Source organism: Nyctibius grandis, chromosome 30 (assembly GCF_013368605.1).
Source record: "Nyctibius grandis isolate bNycGra1 chromosome 30, bNycGra1.pri, whole genome shotgun sequence".
Lineage (NCBI taxonomy): Eukaryota > Metazoa > Chordata > Aves > Nyctibiiformes > Nyctibiidae > Nyctibius > Nyctibius grandis.
Window position 1 is genome coordinate 5,630,793 of NC_090687.1, and position 13,700 is coordinate 5,644,492.

At 54.3% G+C, this 13,700-nt stretch overlaps 2 protein-coding genes across 3 annotated transcripts; one reads left to right on the top strand and one right to left on the bottom strand.

Annotated features, from left to right (window-relative positions):
- Positions 1-1,218: 1,218 nt before the first annotated feature.
- TRMT10B (tRNA methyltransferase 10B) lies at positions 1,219-6,536 on the bottom strand. Of its 2 annotated transcripts, none has more exons than XM_068420133.1 (8): positions 6,339-6,536; positions 6,140-6,248; positions 5,901-6,025; positions 5,147-5,275; positions 4,330-4,408; positions 3,418-3,485; positions 3,000-3,123; positions 1,219-1,942 (listed from the first exon to the last, which is right to left on the bottom strand). In XM_068420133.1, the coding sequence occupies exons 1-8, from the start codon at positions 6,486-6,488 to the stop codon at positions 1,815-1,817; spliced, it is 912 nt and encodes a 303-aa protein (XP_068276234.1). In that variant the 5' UTR covers positions 6,489-6,536; the 3' UTR covers positions 1,219-1,814. The 2 variants fall into 2 exon arrangements, with proteins under 2 accessions (XP_068276234.1, XP_068276233.1); XM_068420132.1 differs by having other exon boundaries at positions 5,147-5,299; positions 6,339-6,535.
- Positions 6,537-6,539: 3 nt separating this feature from the next.
- On the top strand, positions 6,540-13,567 carry LOC137674630 (uncharacterized). The gene is made up of 5 exons (XM_068420134.1): positions 6,540-6,815; positions 8,416-8,577; positions 10,375-10,474; positions 12,256-12,386; positions 12,982-13,567. The coding sequence occupies exons 1-5, from the start codon at positions 6,771-6,773 to the stop codon at positions 13,261-13,263; spliced, it is 720 nt and encodes a 239-aa protein (XP_068276235.1). The 5' UTR covers positions 6,540-6,770; the 3' UTR covers positions 13,264-13,567.
- The last annotated feature ends 133 nt before the right edge of the window (positions 13,568-13,700 follow it).

Sequence of the window (13,700 nt, forward strand, 5' to 3'; positions counted from 1 at the left end):
GCAGGTCCCTGATTGCTGGTGACTGACTTAGGGCTCCCTCTGAGGGGTGCCTGCAGCGGGTGTGCTGCATGATGAGCTGTTGCTGCAGCAGCATGCTCAGGATGGAGGGGTCTGCACCAGACAGCAGAGGAGCACAGGCAGGCCACAAGAGGTGGCCAGATCCCCCCGTGCACACCACATCTCCACAAGCAGCAGGGCAGCGTGGGGACAGGATTGTGCTGTGGCTCTGTAATATCTGAGGGAGGCCACCCCCCACTTTTTCCTCATTCTTTAATGCTTCCAGAAGGAGTAAAAGGCAAGTCATTGCAGCTGAACCCTGGTGTGGAAGAGGATGACAGCGGGGGCAGAAGGAAGTGCTGCAGCACCCCTAAAAGATCTCCCTAACCAGGCACTCTTAACAGCCAGGCAAGCAATTTGATGCAGGAATTGGGCAACCTTTAGCAGCCCCACAGCAAATCCCCTACAGCTGCTGCTCTCACAGCGTGCCTGCAGGCAGCAAGCTGGCTGACCAAGGGCAGTCTGCTTTCCTGGCCGAGCAGGGACAGGGTGGCCACTGGGGAGGGCAGCACTGCCAGGTGGCTTGTGTTAGTGTATGCTGCTGCCAAGCAAACTCCGGGGCTCAATCTCGTACACTGAAGCCCAAGTTCAGACCTCTGACTACACACCAATGGCTGACGAGCAGGGGGACATGAAGAGTAAGAACTGGAAGAGCCCATGGGACACCAAAAGAGCCCACAGGGCACAGCGAACAGGCACTGGCAAGCACAAATTCAGCCTGTGTGGGGAGCAACACCCTGTGTGCACCAACAGCTTCTGCTGCAGCAGGCCCTGCTGACACTGGCTCAGGGGCACTGAATTCCAGGTGTTGTAAAACGCTCTTGATGTGAAGGAGAAATGAAAACATGTAAGCATATGGGGATAGAAATTTACCTCAGGAGACCTTCAAGTCCTTTCGTTGGTGGTTAGACATACTCATTGACCATGAGGGGGTTTTTTTAGGTTTTTTTTAATTTTTTTTTTTAGCAACAATGGCTGAGGTAGCAATCCGACTTAAGATGCATCAAAAATGCTTTATGGTCACGAAATACATCACCGCTCTTTGAGCAGGGCACAGTCAAATCCCAGGTACCTTTCCAGGAGGAACATCAGAGTTCGTGAACATCACACATCAGTGTGTGACATGCACCATGCATGCACCAGTAACTGTAAGGATGCAAAGGCAGTTTAAACATTTTATTTTAGATTAGATGCACAGGATTAACTACAGGCTTCAACAACTCACCAAGTCTTCAACTAGTTTGACGTTGTTAGGACACGGTGCACCTGGGAACTGTTTCTCCACTAGGGAATCACTTCCCATCTTGTGTTCCTCAACTGGAACAGCACTGTCCTTTTCCATGAGAAGAACTTTCCTCACCAGTGAGCTTTGCAATTCTAACTTCACCTTACTTACTGTTGAATCAAGATGAAAGAAATACCTTAAAGCTCTCCTCCCTGCCCCAGAACAAGTGTAGATGCAAGTCAGAAACACTCTGGCAAGCATCTGCAAAGAAGCAAAACTGAATTCCTGTCAGTTTTTACTTGTTCCCAGGGCTCCATCAGCTTTTGTTTTCTGTTCAAGGGGAAAACTAATTTCTAGCATTGTACTGCTGAGGTAGAATGTGTCACTCTTGGTAAGGTCCTTAACAAGATTTAAGCAGAGTTCTTTTCTCTATGCACATTCATGCTGGTGCCTCTGCTTGACATTTGGAGTTTGCCTCTCTTGTCTGCACAGCTCCTCACCATCACAAAATAAAGAGTTTTCTTGTGCATTGTCATGCTGAGTTATTTCCATTTATTTCACTGCCATCTGGTAGCACGTAGCCTTTTCCTGAAGAAACTCCAGCTTTCAAGGCTGCTGGCCAGCTCCGGGTCTCATAGTAAGTTGATAAGACATCAAACACTGTCAGGAAGAGAGAGATGTACCGTGCTGTGATACCAGTATCAATAGCAAGGTCTATAATACACACCCCACTGGCTGCAAAACATCAGGAAACAGTAACAGCCGATGCCAGAGGAGGTTGGCATGGGCTTTGCATTCCCTGTCATTTAAAATCTGATGAGCAAGTGTTTGAGGCAGCTCATCCAGGAGCAGACAACTCTTTTGAGGATGACTTTGGGGAGCTCTGGCTAGGAAAAGCAGAGGCTGTGCCAACTAAAGCAGGGTGCCCCCCAGTCACCATTCTGACTAACCTGTGCTGCCCATCTGTGCTGCTGCTGACAGTACACCCATGGTGGGTCACACCTACTGTGCTTCCACCATTGCTTCTCAGATGCTGTGTCTCCACGTCAGGGCTACCTTGGGACACACGGTCGTCTCTAGCAGCTGGGCTCAGTGCTCTGCAGAGCCCTCTGCCACCTCCTCTGTCTTGTGCTGATGGAGATGGCAACGGAGTCCTTATGCCAGCAGTAAGAACTTACTAGAGAACACGAGCCCCTCCATGGTCCCTAGCAGAGAGGTGTTCACAATACAAAGCCCCAGACTGCCAGCAGAGGTGGAGGAGCACGGGCACATCCACTGATGTGACCAAGGCACCCAGCCCATGGTCAGGACATGGAGCCACCAGTGACACAGCACACGAACACCCCACCCTGCTGTTGTGAGTCTTGCCTTTATTGAGCCTGACACAGGCCTGACAACTTGCCCTTCTCCCTTGCCTAGGACCTTGTGTGACTTGTAGCAACAGCAGCCTCCTTGCATCTCCCCCCACTGACTGTTCACTGCTTTGTGCAAAGCAAGACCGATGCAAGTCCTGCTCGTCTGAGCATGGGCTGATGCAGAGAAGCACACAAGACCTTAAAATGGGGGCAGCAGGAATAAAACCTAGTAAGAGAAACTTCTGTTCCCAGTGTTTCCCCCATCACTCAGCACCAGGCCTCCATTCTGAAAACTCTGCTGCTTGATAGCCTCCCCTGTCCTCCAGCCCAGGCAAATGACAGGACATGTCTCAGCCTCTCACCTTGGTTAATTGCCAGTGTCTCCGAGTGGTAGTTCTTGGCGTTGAAGGTTTTCACCATGTACTCGCGAATTGGGAGGCGGGCTGTTTGCAAGGACTGCTCTTGTGCCCTTTGCAGAGTCAGCTTCTGCAGGGAAACAAGGTGCCCACTGTGCACACACTTGCACATGCATAGCATGCACATCCTTTGAGGTACAAGCAGCTACGAAGCCAAAAACTGTCCTGGGACTCATTTCACCTAGGCTGCTGCAGTGTCTCTCAGCCTGGTGCTGGATCCAGGCAGAACCTTGAGGAACAGATGGTGGCACAACAGCGATGTCTCAAATGGAGGCAGCAGCAGTGCTGGGCACTACCGATGTCTCTGCTCTCATGAGAGAATGGGGCAGACAGCACCTTCAGGTTCCCACAGGCTACTACCCACCTTGTGAATACTTTCATCCACCAGGCCTCCGAGGACGTACACTTTATCTGGGTCAATATCTTGAAGGACTAGAAACAAGACACGCACTTGCTCACCACCAGACAGTAAAATCCTGCACTACACCATTCCCCAAGCAAGACCCCACTTCTATGAGAAAGCTGTGGCCAGAGCCACGCTTCACCGTGGAGCCTCAGGCTGTGAAGGAGGCTGAGGGTTCAGTGTCTGCCTGAACCTGCAGGCAGACTGAAAGGGGGAGATCAGACATAGGCTGAAAGCACAGAATGCCAGAAATACCACACGCTGCTCCCTTTAACCGTTGTCTGTTCTGAGATGTGGCTGATTTGGTCAGTCTGATCCCAACCTGCTCTGCAGATGCCTCCCCAGTGTCAAGGTCACCTACAAAAACCTTCCTGCACCCTTACCATATTCTTCATCAGAGTAAAGCACTTGCATCAAATAAGAAAGGGATCTACGTCCCCAGGAACATGCGGCCAGTTAGAAATGAAGAGGAGAAAATAAACACGGCAGCAAATTAGGCAATAAAGGGAATGTTGTAGCTGCTGCTGCATTATTTCAGAGAAAGATGTAATTTAGACTGCGTTCAAAACTGCTACAGCATCTCCACTTTGTCACTCGTAATGCTACAAACTGCACGGGGTCTACACACGGGTTTGAAGTTGTCTGCTGCACATCACACACAGCCTTGACTCGAAATCTCATTCCCTGTCAAAACAGATTGAGATAGGAGTGGATCTAGCATCAGACCTAACTACACTGTATATCTCATGCCATTTGAGACAGTGAATGCTTGGAATTCAACCACCTGAAGTATGAAACAGTCTCGAAAAGAAAAGCTTAAAAATCAGCCTTTTGCCTTAGTTCCCCTGCACCTAAAGCAAGTAAAATATATACCGTTCTCAGAGTCAGGAGTGAGATAAACAATTGCATCTAAAGGAAACAGGTCCAGGTAACTTTCTTGAGTTGTATCCATCTGAAAAATACAAGAGAGGAAGAGAAGCAGCCCATTAGCCCAAACTCCATCTGCCACAGCAAAACCCACTCTCAGACACAGAAATATGCCAGAACTAACACCACTGCCTTAGGTGCTTAAGCTCCTACAGATAAAATGTTTTTAATTTGAAAAGTGTTTCTATATGGGCACCGAACAATACGTATCTCAAAACCCATTAAATTCTCATCAGAATCCCTAGATGTGTTTTGAGGAAGGGAGATCAGCAACAATTACCTAATTTTAAATGAGATTCTAATTCTTGACAGATTTAGGAATCTCCACCTCAGGTAGTTTTCTCCCCTCACTGTTACCACGTGCAGCCCCACGTGTGCTGTAGAACACACGGCTCAACGTCACTGCCAGGTGTATGTGTGGGTCTCATGCTCAAGTTATACCAAGACTGGTACAAACTCAGGACTGGAATGCACGACCTGCCCCCTGACCAAGCTTATGTGTCTGCCTGTCCCCAGTATCACAGGTCTCTTTGCAGAAGTAGCATCTGGAGAAGCAATTCTCCTCCTGCAGGCAGGAGGCACATGAGCTCTAACTGGAACACCTTTCACATCGCCCCGTTATCTGTCAGTTCTTGTCTCCTGCCAAAGGGCAAGAAGATCTGATCTGAACCACAGTCACTGAACTGCATTCCCACCACTCGAGCCCACCCCAGCCTGTCTTAGGTCAACACGGAGGGAAAGCACTGCGGTCAGAGACTCTTACCAAATAATTGGAGAAGCCGTCGTTCATGCGAAAACATTCCTCATAGATCAACGAGCCCGCCACAAACTCCGTCAGACAGAGCCAAAACGGCTTCTCAGCCCGCCTGTTTGCCCCGTAGAGTCTCCTGATCTGGGAGGCGAGGCGGCTTGTTTCCTTCCAACAAATAACAAGCACAGTGACCCACGAGTCTAGGGGCAGGGGGTAACACAGCTCCGTTTAGGGCCTGCAGACATCACACCCACGTCACCAGCCGGCTGCTGAGGCTCTGGAAAGGCTGTTCCTTGGGAGCACAGCTCAGCTGCCTCTGGGTCTCAAGGGAAGCCTTGAAGCTGGGTGTGCAGCCAGCCAGTGCTGGAGACCGGGCAGCCACGGGCAGGATGGAGGGACACGCAGAGATGGGGGGGGACAGCATCGCCCCAGCCTGAGCTCAGCACAGCTGCTGTGTGCGCACCCTCGCGCATCCAGGCTCCGGCCGACATGGAGGGTTTCTTAGTGTTTCCCAGAACAAACGGGTGACCTGCCGCAGCCAGCTCCCCTCCCTCGGCCCCGTTTCGGAGCGCTGCCCTCAAACAGCACGTTCCAGAGACAGGACGCTTTGAGAGCAGCAGCAGAGAGGGGCAGACATGAGAAAAGCAGCCACCGGCCGTGTTGAGGCCATGACAGGGCACGTCCCCAGGGTCTCCGGGAGTTCCCAGACTCCGGAGAGGGACCGCGCCGGCAGGCAGCGGCGGCACCGGCAGCAGCAGCTCCCTACCTTCCGTGTCATGCGGTCGGCCACGCCGAGATCCACGCAGAGCCGGGGCCCCGACGCCCTGGCCTGCAGCAGGCGCTCCTTCGCCACGGCGGCCAGGGCCCTCCCGCCGTCCCGGCCGGCAGCCCCTGGGAGGCAGAGAGGAGAGAGGGCAGCGCAGGCCCGGCGGCGTGCCGGGGCCTCGGCCGGGCCCCCCCTTCCCCCGGCCGGGAGCCCCTCGGGGGGCCGCGCCGCGCCCTCACCTGGGCCCCGGCCCCGCCGCGCCCTGCTCCTCTCCCGCTCCTGCCGCCGCTTCCTCCTCCTCGCCGCCAGGACCCGCTCCCAGCGCCGCCGCTTCCGCAGCGCGTTCCTCTGTGTGAGCAGCGGCGCCTCAGCGCTGCGGGCCCCCTCCGCCGCCGCCGCCGCCGCCCCCCGCCCCGCCACACCCCCCACCGCACCTACCGAGCACCGCGCCGCGCCGCCCGCCCGCCCCGCGCCGGGGCCGACGGCCGAGGGCTCGATCCGCAGCAGGCGGAGGGCCTCGCAGGCAACCGCCGCCTCCCCCTCGGACTCCGCCGACGGGCACCCGCCATCGGCGCCGCCGCCCGCCATCGGCGCCGCTTCCCCCACCGGGAGGGAAGGGGGCGGGCGGGGGCGGAGCCGCGGCGCGGGCGGCCCAACGGCGTCTGGCCGCGGAAGCAGCGCAGCGGGGCGGCCGTCCCGTGGGCCTGGAGGGCCTCAGGCGCCCCGGAGCGTCCCCACTTCAGCGCCGTGGCGGTTTCCCAGCGTTGAGTGCACCGTGCCGGGCTGCGGTCTCGGCGGCCCCGGCACCCCCGGGCTCCTAGCCGGGTCCTCCGGCCGCTGAGGCTGCGGCCCGCGAGGGGAGGACGGGCCATGAGCGGCTCCGTGCTGCGCGGCCTGCGGCTCGCCTACCGGCCCGTGAGTACGAGTCGGCCCGGGGGGGAAGCGAGGGGCGCTCCGAGCGGGAGGGGCCGCCCCGGTACTGTGAGGGCAGTGATCGCCCGCCCGGCGGCCCCCGGGCGCTGCCGGCTCCTGCCCCGTTCCCCGGAGCACCCCGGGGCGGCGGCTGGCTTCGGTGCCTGCTGAGGGACTCGCCCGCGGCGGCGGGGTCCGGTCAGGCTCGCTGGCCACGACGGCTGTGGCCACCACGGAACCGTCGCCTCTCACCGAGGCCACCGGCTCCTGCCCCTCGGGGGTTTCTCCCTTTCACTCGGGGCATCAGGCGGCATTGTGAACGGAGGGTAAATCTGTCAGGCACTCGGTGTCCTCTCTCCATGAAGCCGCTGCCCCGTGTCCTCCGGTCCCCAACACTTTTTCTTCCAGTGATAGAGAGGAAAACCTGCCAGACCTTTGTGCTGATGTATACAGGTTTGCTCTGGTTTTGAACCAGGTGCGTGGCTGACCGATGGGAGCCCTTGCTTTCAATGGCCCTAGAGCTTGTTGCACCCCGGTGTATTTTTGCGCTTATCCTCGGAAGTTTCATTTCTGAGATAATTTTCCTGTTTATACCTGCTCTAGTGCTTTTCTCATCATTTTTATAGGTGGTACCTGGATGCGTGCTGGCACATCGTGCGTAGCTGTTTCACTGTCTTCCTCACAGCAGCAAGCTGGGGTGTCTCTGCCTTCGTTACCGTTGTCACTTGTTTATGCCCCTCCCTGGCAGTGTTCAAGGCCAGGTTGGATGAGGCTTGGAGCAACCTGGTCTGGTGGAAGGTGTCCCTGCCCGTGGCAGGGGGTTGGAACTGCATGGTCTTTAAGGTCCCTTCCAACCCAAACCAGTCTGTGATTGTATTCTATGTTGCAGTAGTGTGTTGGCGTTTCAGGCCAGAACTCAAGGCTCAGAACCAAGCAAGAACACTCAGAGAATGTGTGATCCAACAGGTTTAGTCTTCACCACAGAATGGTGGGGGACACCGTGCAGTGGTGGGGGTGACAGGGGATCATGCAGCGTTCCTCAGAACATTCAGAACTGCTGTGGTGCATGCTGGAGAGAGCTGGGAAGACGCTCGAGTGAAGATGGCTTTGCCTGGAGCAGGGCAGATTGGCTGAAAAAAAAGGCCTTGAATTTGTTCTTCGCACTCCTTTGTTGAAGGAGATCTATTAGGGCCATTGCTGTGATGTTGCTGTGTGTAGATTGGTGGGAAACACCTTTTAAGCTTGGGGGATGCCGCAGGTTGAACGTTGGTGCAGATGGGCTGATCCACGGCTGGTGAGGGCTGCAAGGAGCAGCAGCTGTGGCCTGCAGTTGAGATGGTACAAAGGAGGGGGGCAGGGGCATGTGATGCTTGCCGGCTGCCCACACAGCAGCGTAGGGCTACAGTCAGGAATGGGACTTGGGTTTCCTTTCCCAGAGCACCTGCTGCCCTGCTAATGGAGCAGCGAGTGGCTTACAAGGACAGGGGTGCCCGAGTCCTGTCAGAAAAGCAGGAGTAGCTGAGGAAGGGTTCTCCCTCCCCAGCCTGCTGAGGTGATACATGGCCTTCCAAATAACAAACTTTCCTCCCTCCTTTCTCCCCAGCTTCTGCCTCTCCTAGCCTCAGGGGACCTCCGGAGGCAGCCCCAGGTGGCATACAGCACCAAGGAAGAGAGTGCTGCAAGACCTGTTGGGCGGTATCCAGTACCCAATAAGAAGGACATGCCGTATGACATCGTGGAGCTCATGGAGGAAATAGAAATGAAGGTAAAGGAGCTCTGCTGCAAAACTCTTGCCAGTGGAAAGGGTCCAAAGTCTGAGCAGGTCATACAGCCTAAGGAAGCAGTTCTGGTCCAGTCAGGTTGAACGCAAACCTGACAGGAGACTGAGGTGAGCAGCACTTGCAAAGCTCCTTCCAGTCTACAGGATGAGGATTTTACTGGAAATCCTGCAGCGTGTTGGCAGGATTGTAAATCTCCCTGGTTCCAGGAGACTTGTGGGTTGTTTCAGGTGGCATCTCGTGCTCGGGGTTAGCTGGAATACTGACATGTATTTGTTTTTCTGGGAGAGCATCTGTGTTTACTTGAGACTCTATTAGGAGTGTTTTTAATGCTTTTAGCGGAGGAAAAATGGGAGGAGCTGTTTTGACGACAGTATTAAAAAGCTCAGAGAGTATTTCTGCTTTTGAGCTTTGACTTTTTCTCTCCAAAGCTAAATGAGCTGCACAGTGGCAGAACAGTAAGCCTAATGCAGAACTGTGTACAAGGGGAAAAAGAGGGAACTGGACAAGGGTCTTCTTCCCTGCTGTTGTGGAGAAGGAATGCCACAGTCCTTCCTGATGGCTAAAACACTCTACCAGCCAAGCTCTGTGGAGACTTCTCTCTTCCAAGATCCTCCTCTCAGGGGAGTGCTGGTCCATCTCTCCCTATCTTTCCTGCCAGCCTGTTGAATCTGTGCTCTGAAACCGTTGCAGTAGCCTCAGTGAAGTTTGCGTAATACTGACAGGAGCCAGCAGACTCGAGGGTAAATATGCTGTACAGAGGAAGAGTCAGCCCAGATTTCACGTGCTGTGACGCAAACCCCCGCGTGTCAGTGCACTGGAAGGGTCAGCAAAGACGTACGTATGAGATCCAATCAACCTAGCAGGCTTGGATATCCAAACAGTGCTGCTGAATTCTGTTGCCAGAGGTTCCTAAGTACACTAAAGGGTTGTGGACGAGGAGGGAAGAGCTTCCCCATGGTTAACTAACACAAAACAGATGAGTGAGACAGGAGGAAGGCACAGGCAATTGTGGGGCAGTGGAGGGAGGTTGCCAAAGGGGTCTGTGGCACCTGAGCTACTCTCCTTTTCCATAAACACCCTTAAGAACAGCAGCTGGTAAGCTGATGGAGCCTGTGGGCAGTTAGCACAATCGCAGCAGCCCAGGGTGTTTACAAGTGCGGTGGGCAGCCAGGCACTGAGGCTGAACCCCTGCTGATGAATGCCCACTGCTGGGACCCAGGCACCGGTGGGTGCTGCACTGGCTGATCCAGCACGTGACAGGCAGCAAGCAATTCTGTGAGTCCATCACAGAGATGGGCTGGGCAGTGGCAGTTATGGGGGGCAGAACAGGGAGAGAAGCAGAGCAGCATCGTTGAGCCAGTATATACATCCACTGTGTGCCAGCACCTCAAACAGCGTGCTGCTTGGATTGGGCTGGCCCTGTCTTGCATCCTGTAAGCTCAGAGGGAAGAGGAGAGTTACAACATCTGTGCAGGGAGACCAAGTGGAGACAGCCTCTTGGTTTGGAAAGGAGCTTGCTGATGTGACTGGTCGTTACTGTTGTGGCTGAAGTGCGCAGGGCAACGCGCCGTGCTTTGAAACTGCAGCAACACCTAATGAAGAACCATGTCATTACATGTTGGGTCATATGTATAAATGGGCTCAAAGGGCAAGAGAATGGGTCTGCAGAGGTTCCCCAGCACTGCTGTGCTAACAAGTTGTTCTCTGAGCCTCGTGCATTGATGTCGCCCTCTGTGCTCTGTGTTAAGTTACAGTTCTTGTTCCTCTTTCTCCTTGCACAGACTGGATTTCTGCCCAATGTGTTCAAAGCCATGTCTCACCGACCTGCTGAATTCAGAGCTTTTTTTGCTTATTACAACACCATTATGAACAAAGACACAGGTAAGCCATACAACCACCTCTCAAGACTGCCCTTCCCTTTGTAGATGTGAAAAGTTGCAAGAAGCAACATTTCTGACATGCTCAGATGTATTGCCAAGCCGTGGCTTCTCCCAGCCCATAACAACAGCTGGCAGAGGCTGGAACTGTGCAGCTGCTTCTGGCTTTGCTCGTATTGCATACAGCTTCATACTCCTTAGCTTGTGGTTAAAAAGCAGCTGTCAGGCCAAGCTCTGCTGCCTTGCTGCACCGTGCTCTGTGTCACAACACAGAAAGAACAGGCTGCTGCCGAAGGGAAGATGAGCCAGGAGCTGAGTGTGCTGGAAGGTCGCAGGCAGAGGCAGTGGCTTCATGGGCAAGGCTCCAGGCCCACACTACTGGAGCAAGGTGAGCAGAGTAGGTCTGGCAGTGGTGACCAGGGCTAGCCAGGAGTCTAGATTTCCCAGGCAAGTCCCTGGGGATGAGGCAGATCCAAGATCAAGCGAGGAGGTTGGCCTGAGGGTCAGCCAGGTTCCAGACCGGCAGGATTACATAGCCAGGCACCACAGCCACAGCGTGGCTCAGGTGGGGTCGCAGCCAAGGGCCCAGCATAAAACAGCTCCTAAGGGAGGGTGAGGTCCTTGCTGAGCCTGCCTGCAGCTCTTCCTTCACAACAGTTCTTGGCGAGGAGCTGCGTATGAGCAGCGTGCAAAATTTCTGTGAGGGAGACTCTGCCCTCTGGGCACAGGGACTTTGAACCCTGGTGTGCCTGTACTCTGCAGCAGAGTTATTTTATTCTTAAAATAAGTTGTCGTGTGTAGACTGCTCCTCCTGCTTATGGGAGATGAGGGCTCAGGAGGAGTGTCTTGGCAGCGAGGAGAGCAGCCTTGTGCCTCTCCCACATGGTACATGCAGTCTGTGTGTGAAGCTTTCTGCTCTGCTTGTGCTGCTGGAGTGAAGCCATGCCCCTCGCTGTACAACGATCTGTTTTTCTCTTCTCATTCCCATACTTCCTTTTTGCCTTGAAGACTAGGACTATTTTGGATCCCACCCTTTTCAGCATGTCTCGTGCAGTGTCATGGCGTTGCTGCCTTCTGGCACTGAACCAGACCAAGAAGGCCTCTTCTGCTGACTCCTCTTTACCCAGGGGGTTTTAGTAGTGTCTTTCATGCTCCTAGAAGACACTGGTTTTATGGAAATATTTTCAAAGTCCAGTAAAGCAGTAGGTTTTGTGGACAGCAGGAGGGACCCTGACCTTGCCTGTAAAAGCAGCAATAAGGAAGAATAGACAACACCCTCCCTAGCCCTTTGCCTCTGAGATGTACATGGAGAAGTACCAACCCAGCTTCGTACTTGGTGAGCAAGTAATTTTGCTCCTCTGAGTTTGTTATGTAGAATTGTTGTTTCCCTGTTGACCAAGTATCATGTCCCTCATCCTAATTAGGTGCCTCGCAAGCAACTATCCAGGTAAATTTCCCACACAGAATGGTTTGGGTTGGAAGGGACCACTTCAGGCGTGGGGCACTCACAGCTGCTTTAGACCACTTGTCCCAGTGTCTCACCACCCTCATAGTAAAACATTTTCTCCTTACGTCCAACCTACACCTACTGTCTTTAAGTTTAAAACCGTTGCCCCTTGTCCTGTCATCTAGGAGCTTTGGTTGCATTGTTTCCCTGCATGCCCGCTGGTCCTTTGTCTCCTGGGCTGTACTGAAGAGTCTTCCCCTCTCTGTTTCCCCAGTGATCCTTGCTGTGGTGGACATTTCTAACACTAAAGTGTGCCAAATCTTTTGCTGTCCCTGTAGGGCGACTCAGCAAGGCAGACAAAGAGCTCATAATCGTAGCTACAAGTGTTGTGAATAGATGTCCCTACTGTGTGGTTGCACATGGAGCACTTCATCGGATATATTCCAAGCAGCCAGCACTGGCTGACCAGGTCAGTGGGGTTACAACAGCGTGTGCCAGCGTGGTCCCTTGGGAGGTGGGAAGGGACCTCTCATGTGTCTGCTTTCTCACCTGAAGTTTTGATTGTTAATCTGTATTTTGAACCTTGGATCTATGTGGTTCCCTGTAGTCTTGAGTGATTTTGACGTGTCTGGGGCCCTAACCCAATACCTGGGCTTGATAGGTTTATGGGTGAGCAGTCAGGCCAGTAGCCAGTGTGGGTAGGACCTCCGGGTGGGGGTTTGTGTATGCCCATCCACCTTCCAAGCGAGATGCGGGGAGGGATGGTTGACCTGCAGAGCATTCATCCTGCTGCCCACATTCTTTGCTGTTTTAATCTGCTCTGTGGAGGAACTTGCTACCAACGGGGAGCTGCAGCATCCTGGTGGCATTGGGGCCCTTTTCAAGAACTCCTCGATAGCCCGCTCAGCAAAACTGCCGCAGTCCCCGCGATGAGAAGGGGGGTAAAATAGATGAGTCTTTTTCTCTGATGGTAGCCAGGACATCTGGTTCAGGCGCTGAGTGGGAGCCAGTCAGGCTGTTTGCTGGGTCTGCGTGCGCTGCCTCTGGTTTCTGCCTTCTTACAGGTCATTGTGAACTGGAAACTGGCTGACCTGAGTGACCGGGACCTGGCAATGCTGGAGTTCGCTCTTGCGGTCTGTCGAGCTGATAACATCACTGAAGAGCATTTCCAGAAGCTGGAGAAGCACGGTTTTGACCGTGAAGACGCCTGGGACATAGGCATGATTTCCGCTTTTTTTGCTATGTCTAATCGCATCGCTCATTACATTGACCTGCGCCCAAACCAGGAGTTCTACACCATGGGCAGGACACCCTGTGGAGAGGAGGAGGCAGCTGAGCACGCCTGACGCGGCGCTTTGATGCCTACGCGTCTGAAACGTTGACTAAGCTCTTAATTTTCAAGCTCTTGTGGCTTATTTCTGAAGGTGTAAGAGGGTTAAAAAGTTAATGCCAGATTGTAGCCACGAGGGATGGCGGGCTCCCCTTTTCCTCAGCGTTTGGGCTGACTCCTGGTACCGCTGGAAGATGGTAGCGTCGCTCCCGGCACCAGCAGCGCAGGTAACGAGCTCGCTGGGTCACGGCGTGACCGACCACGAGCTGTTCCGCCGCGTTGGCTCTGCGGTGTGAGACCTAATACACTTCGTTACGGCCCGGTGTTGTGTACGTGCTGCTGGCGGCTTGGCGGGGGGTTTGCGGGCTACCGGGGGGTTTGCGGTTCTCCAGTGGCCCTGGGACGAATGGGGGAGGACGTGGGGACGGGCGCTGCGCGGCCTGCGCCCTGCGG

Bases quoted from the DNA above. Each gene is read 5' to 3' on its own strand.
- LOC137674630 (XM_068420134.1), top strand. From the start codon at position 6,771: ATGAGCGGCTCCGTGCTGCGCGGCCTGCGGCTCGCCTACCGGCCC. The intron at 8,578-10,374 runs GTAAAGGAGCTC...CTCCTTGCACAG, and splicing joins TGGAGGAAATAGAAATGAAG to ACTGGATTTCTGCCCAATGT. The intron at 12,387-12,981 runs GTCAGTGGGGTT...GCCTTCTTACAG, and splicing joins AGCCAGCACTGGCTGACCAG to GTCATTGTGAACTGGAAACT.
- TRMT10B (XM_068420132.1), bottom strand. From the start codon at position 6,488: ATGGCGGGCGGCGGCGCCGATGGCGGGTGCCCGTCGGCGGAGTCCGAG. The intron at 6,026-6,139 runs GTGAGGGCGCGG...TCTGCCTCCCAG, and splicing joins GCGGCGGGGCCGGGGCCCAG to GGGCTGCCGGCCGGGACGGC. The intron at 3,124-3,417 runs GTGGGTAGTAGC...GTTTCCCTGCAG, and splicing joins TGGATGAAAGTATTCACAAG to AAGCTGACTCTGCAAAGGGC.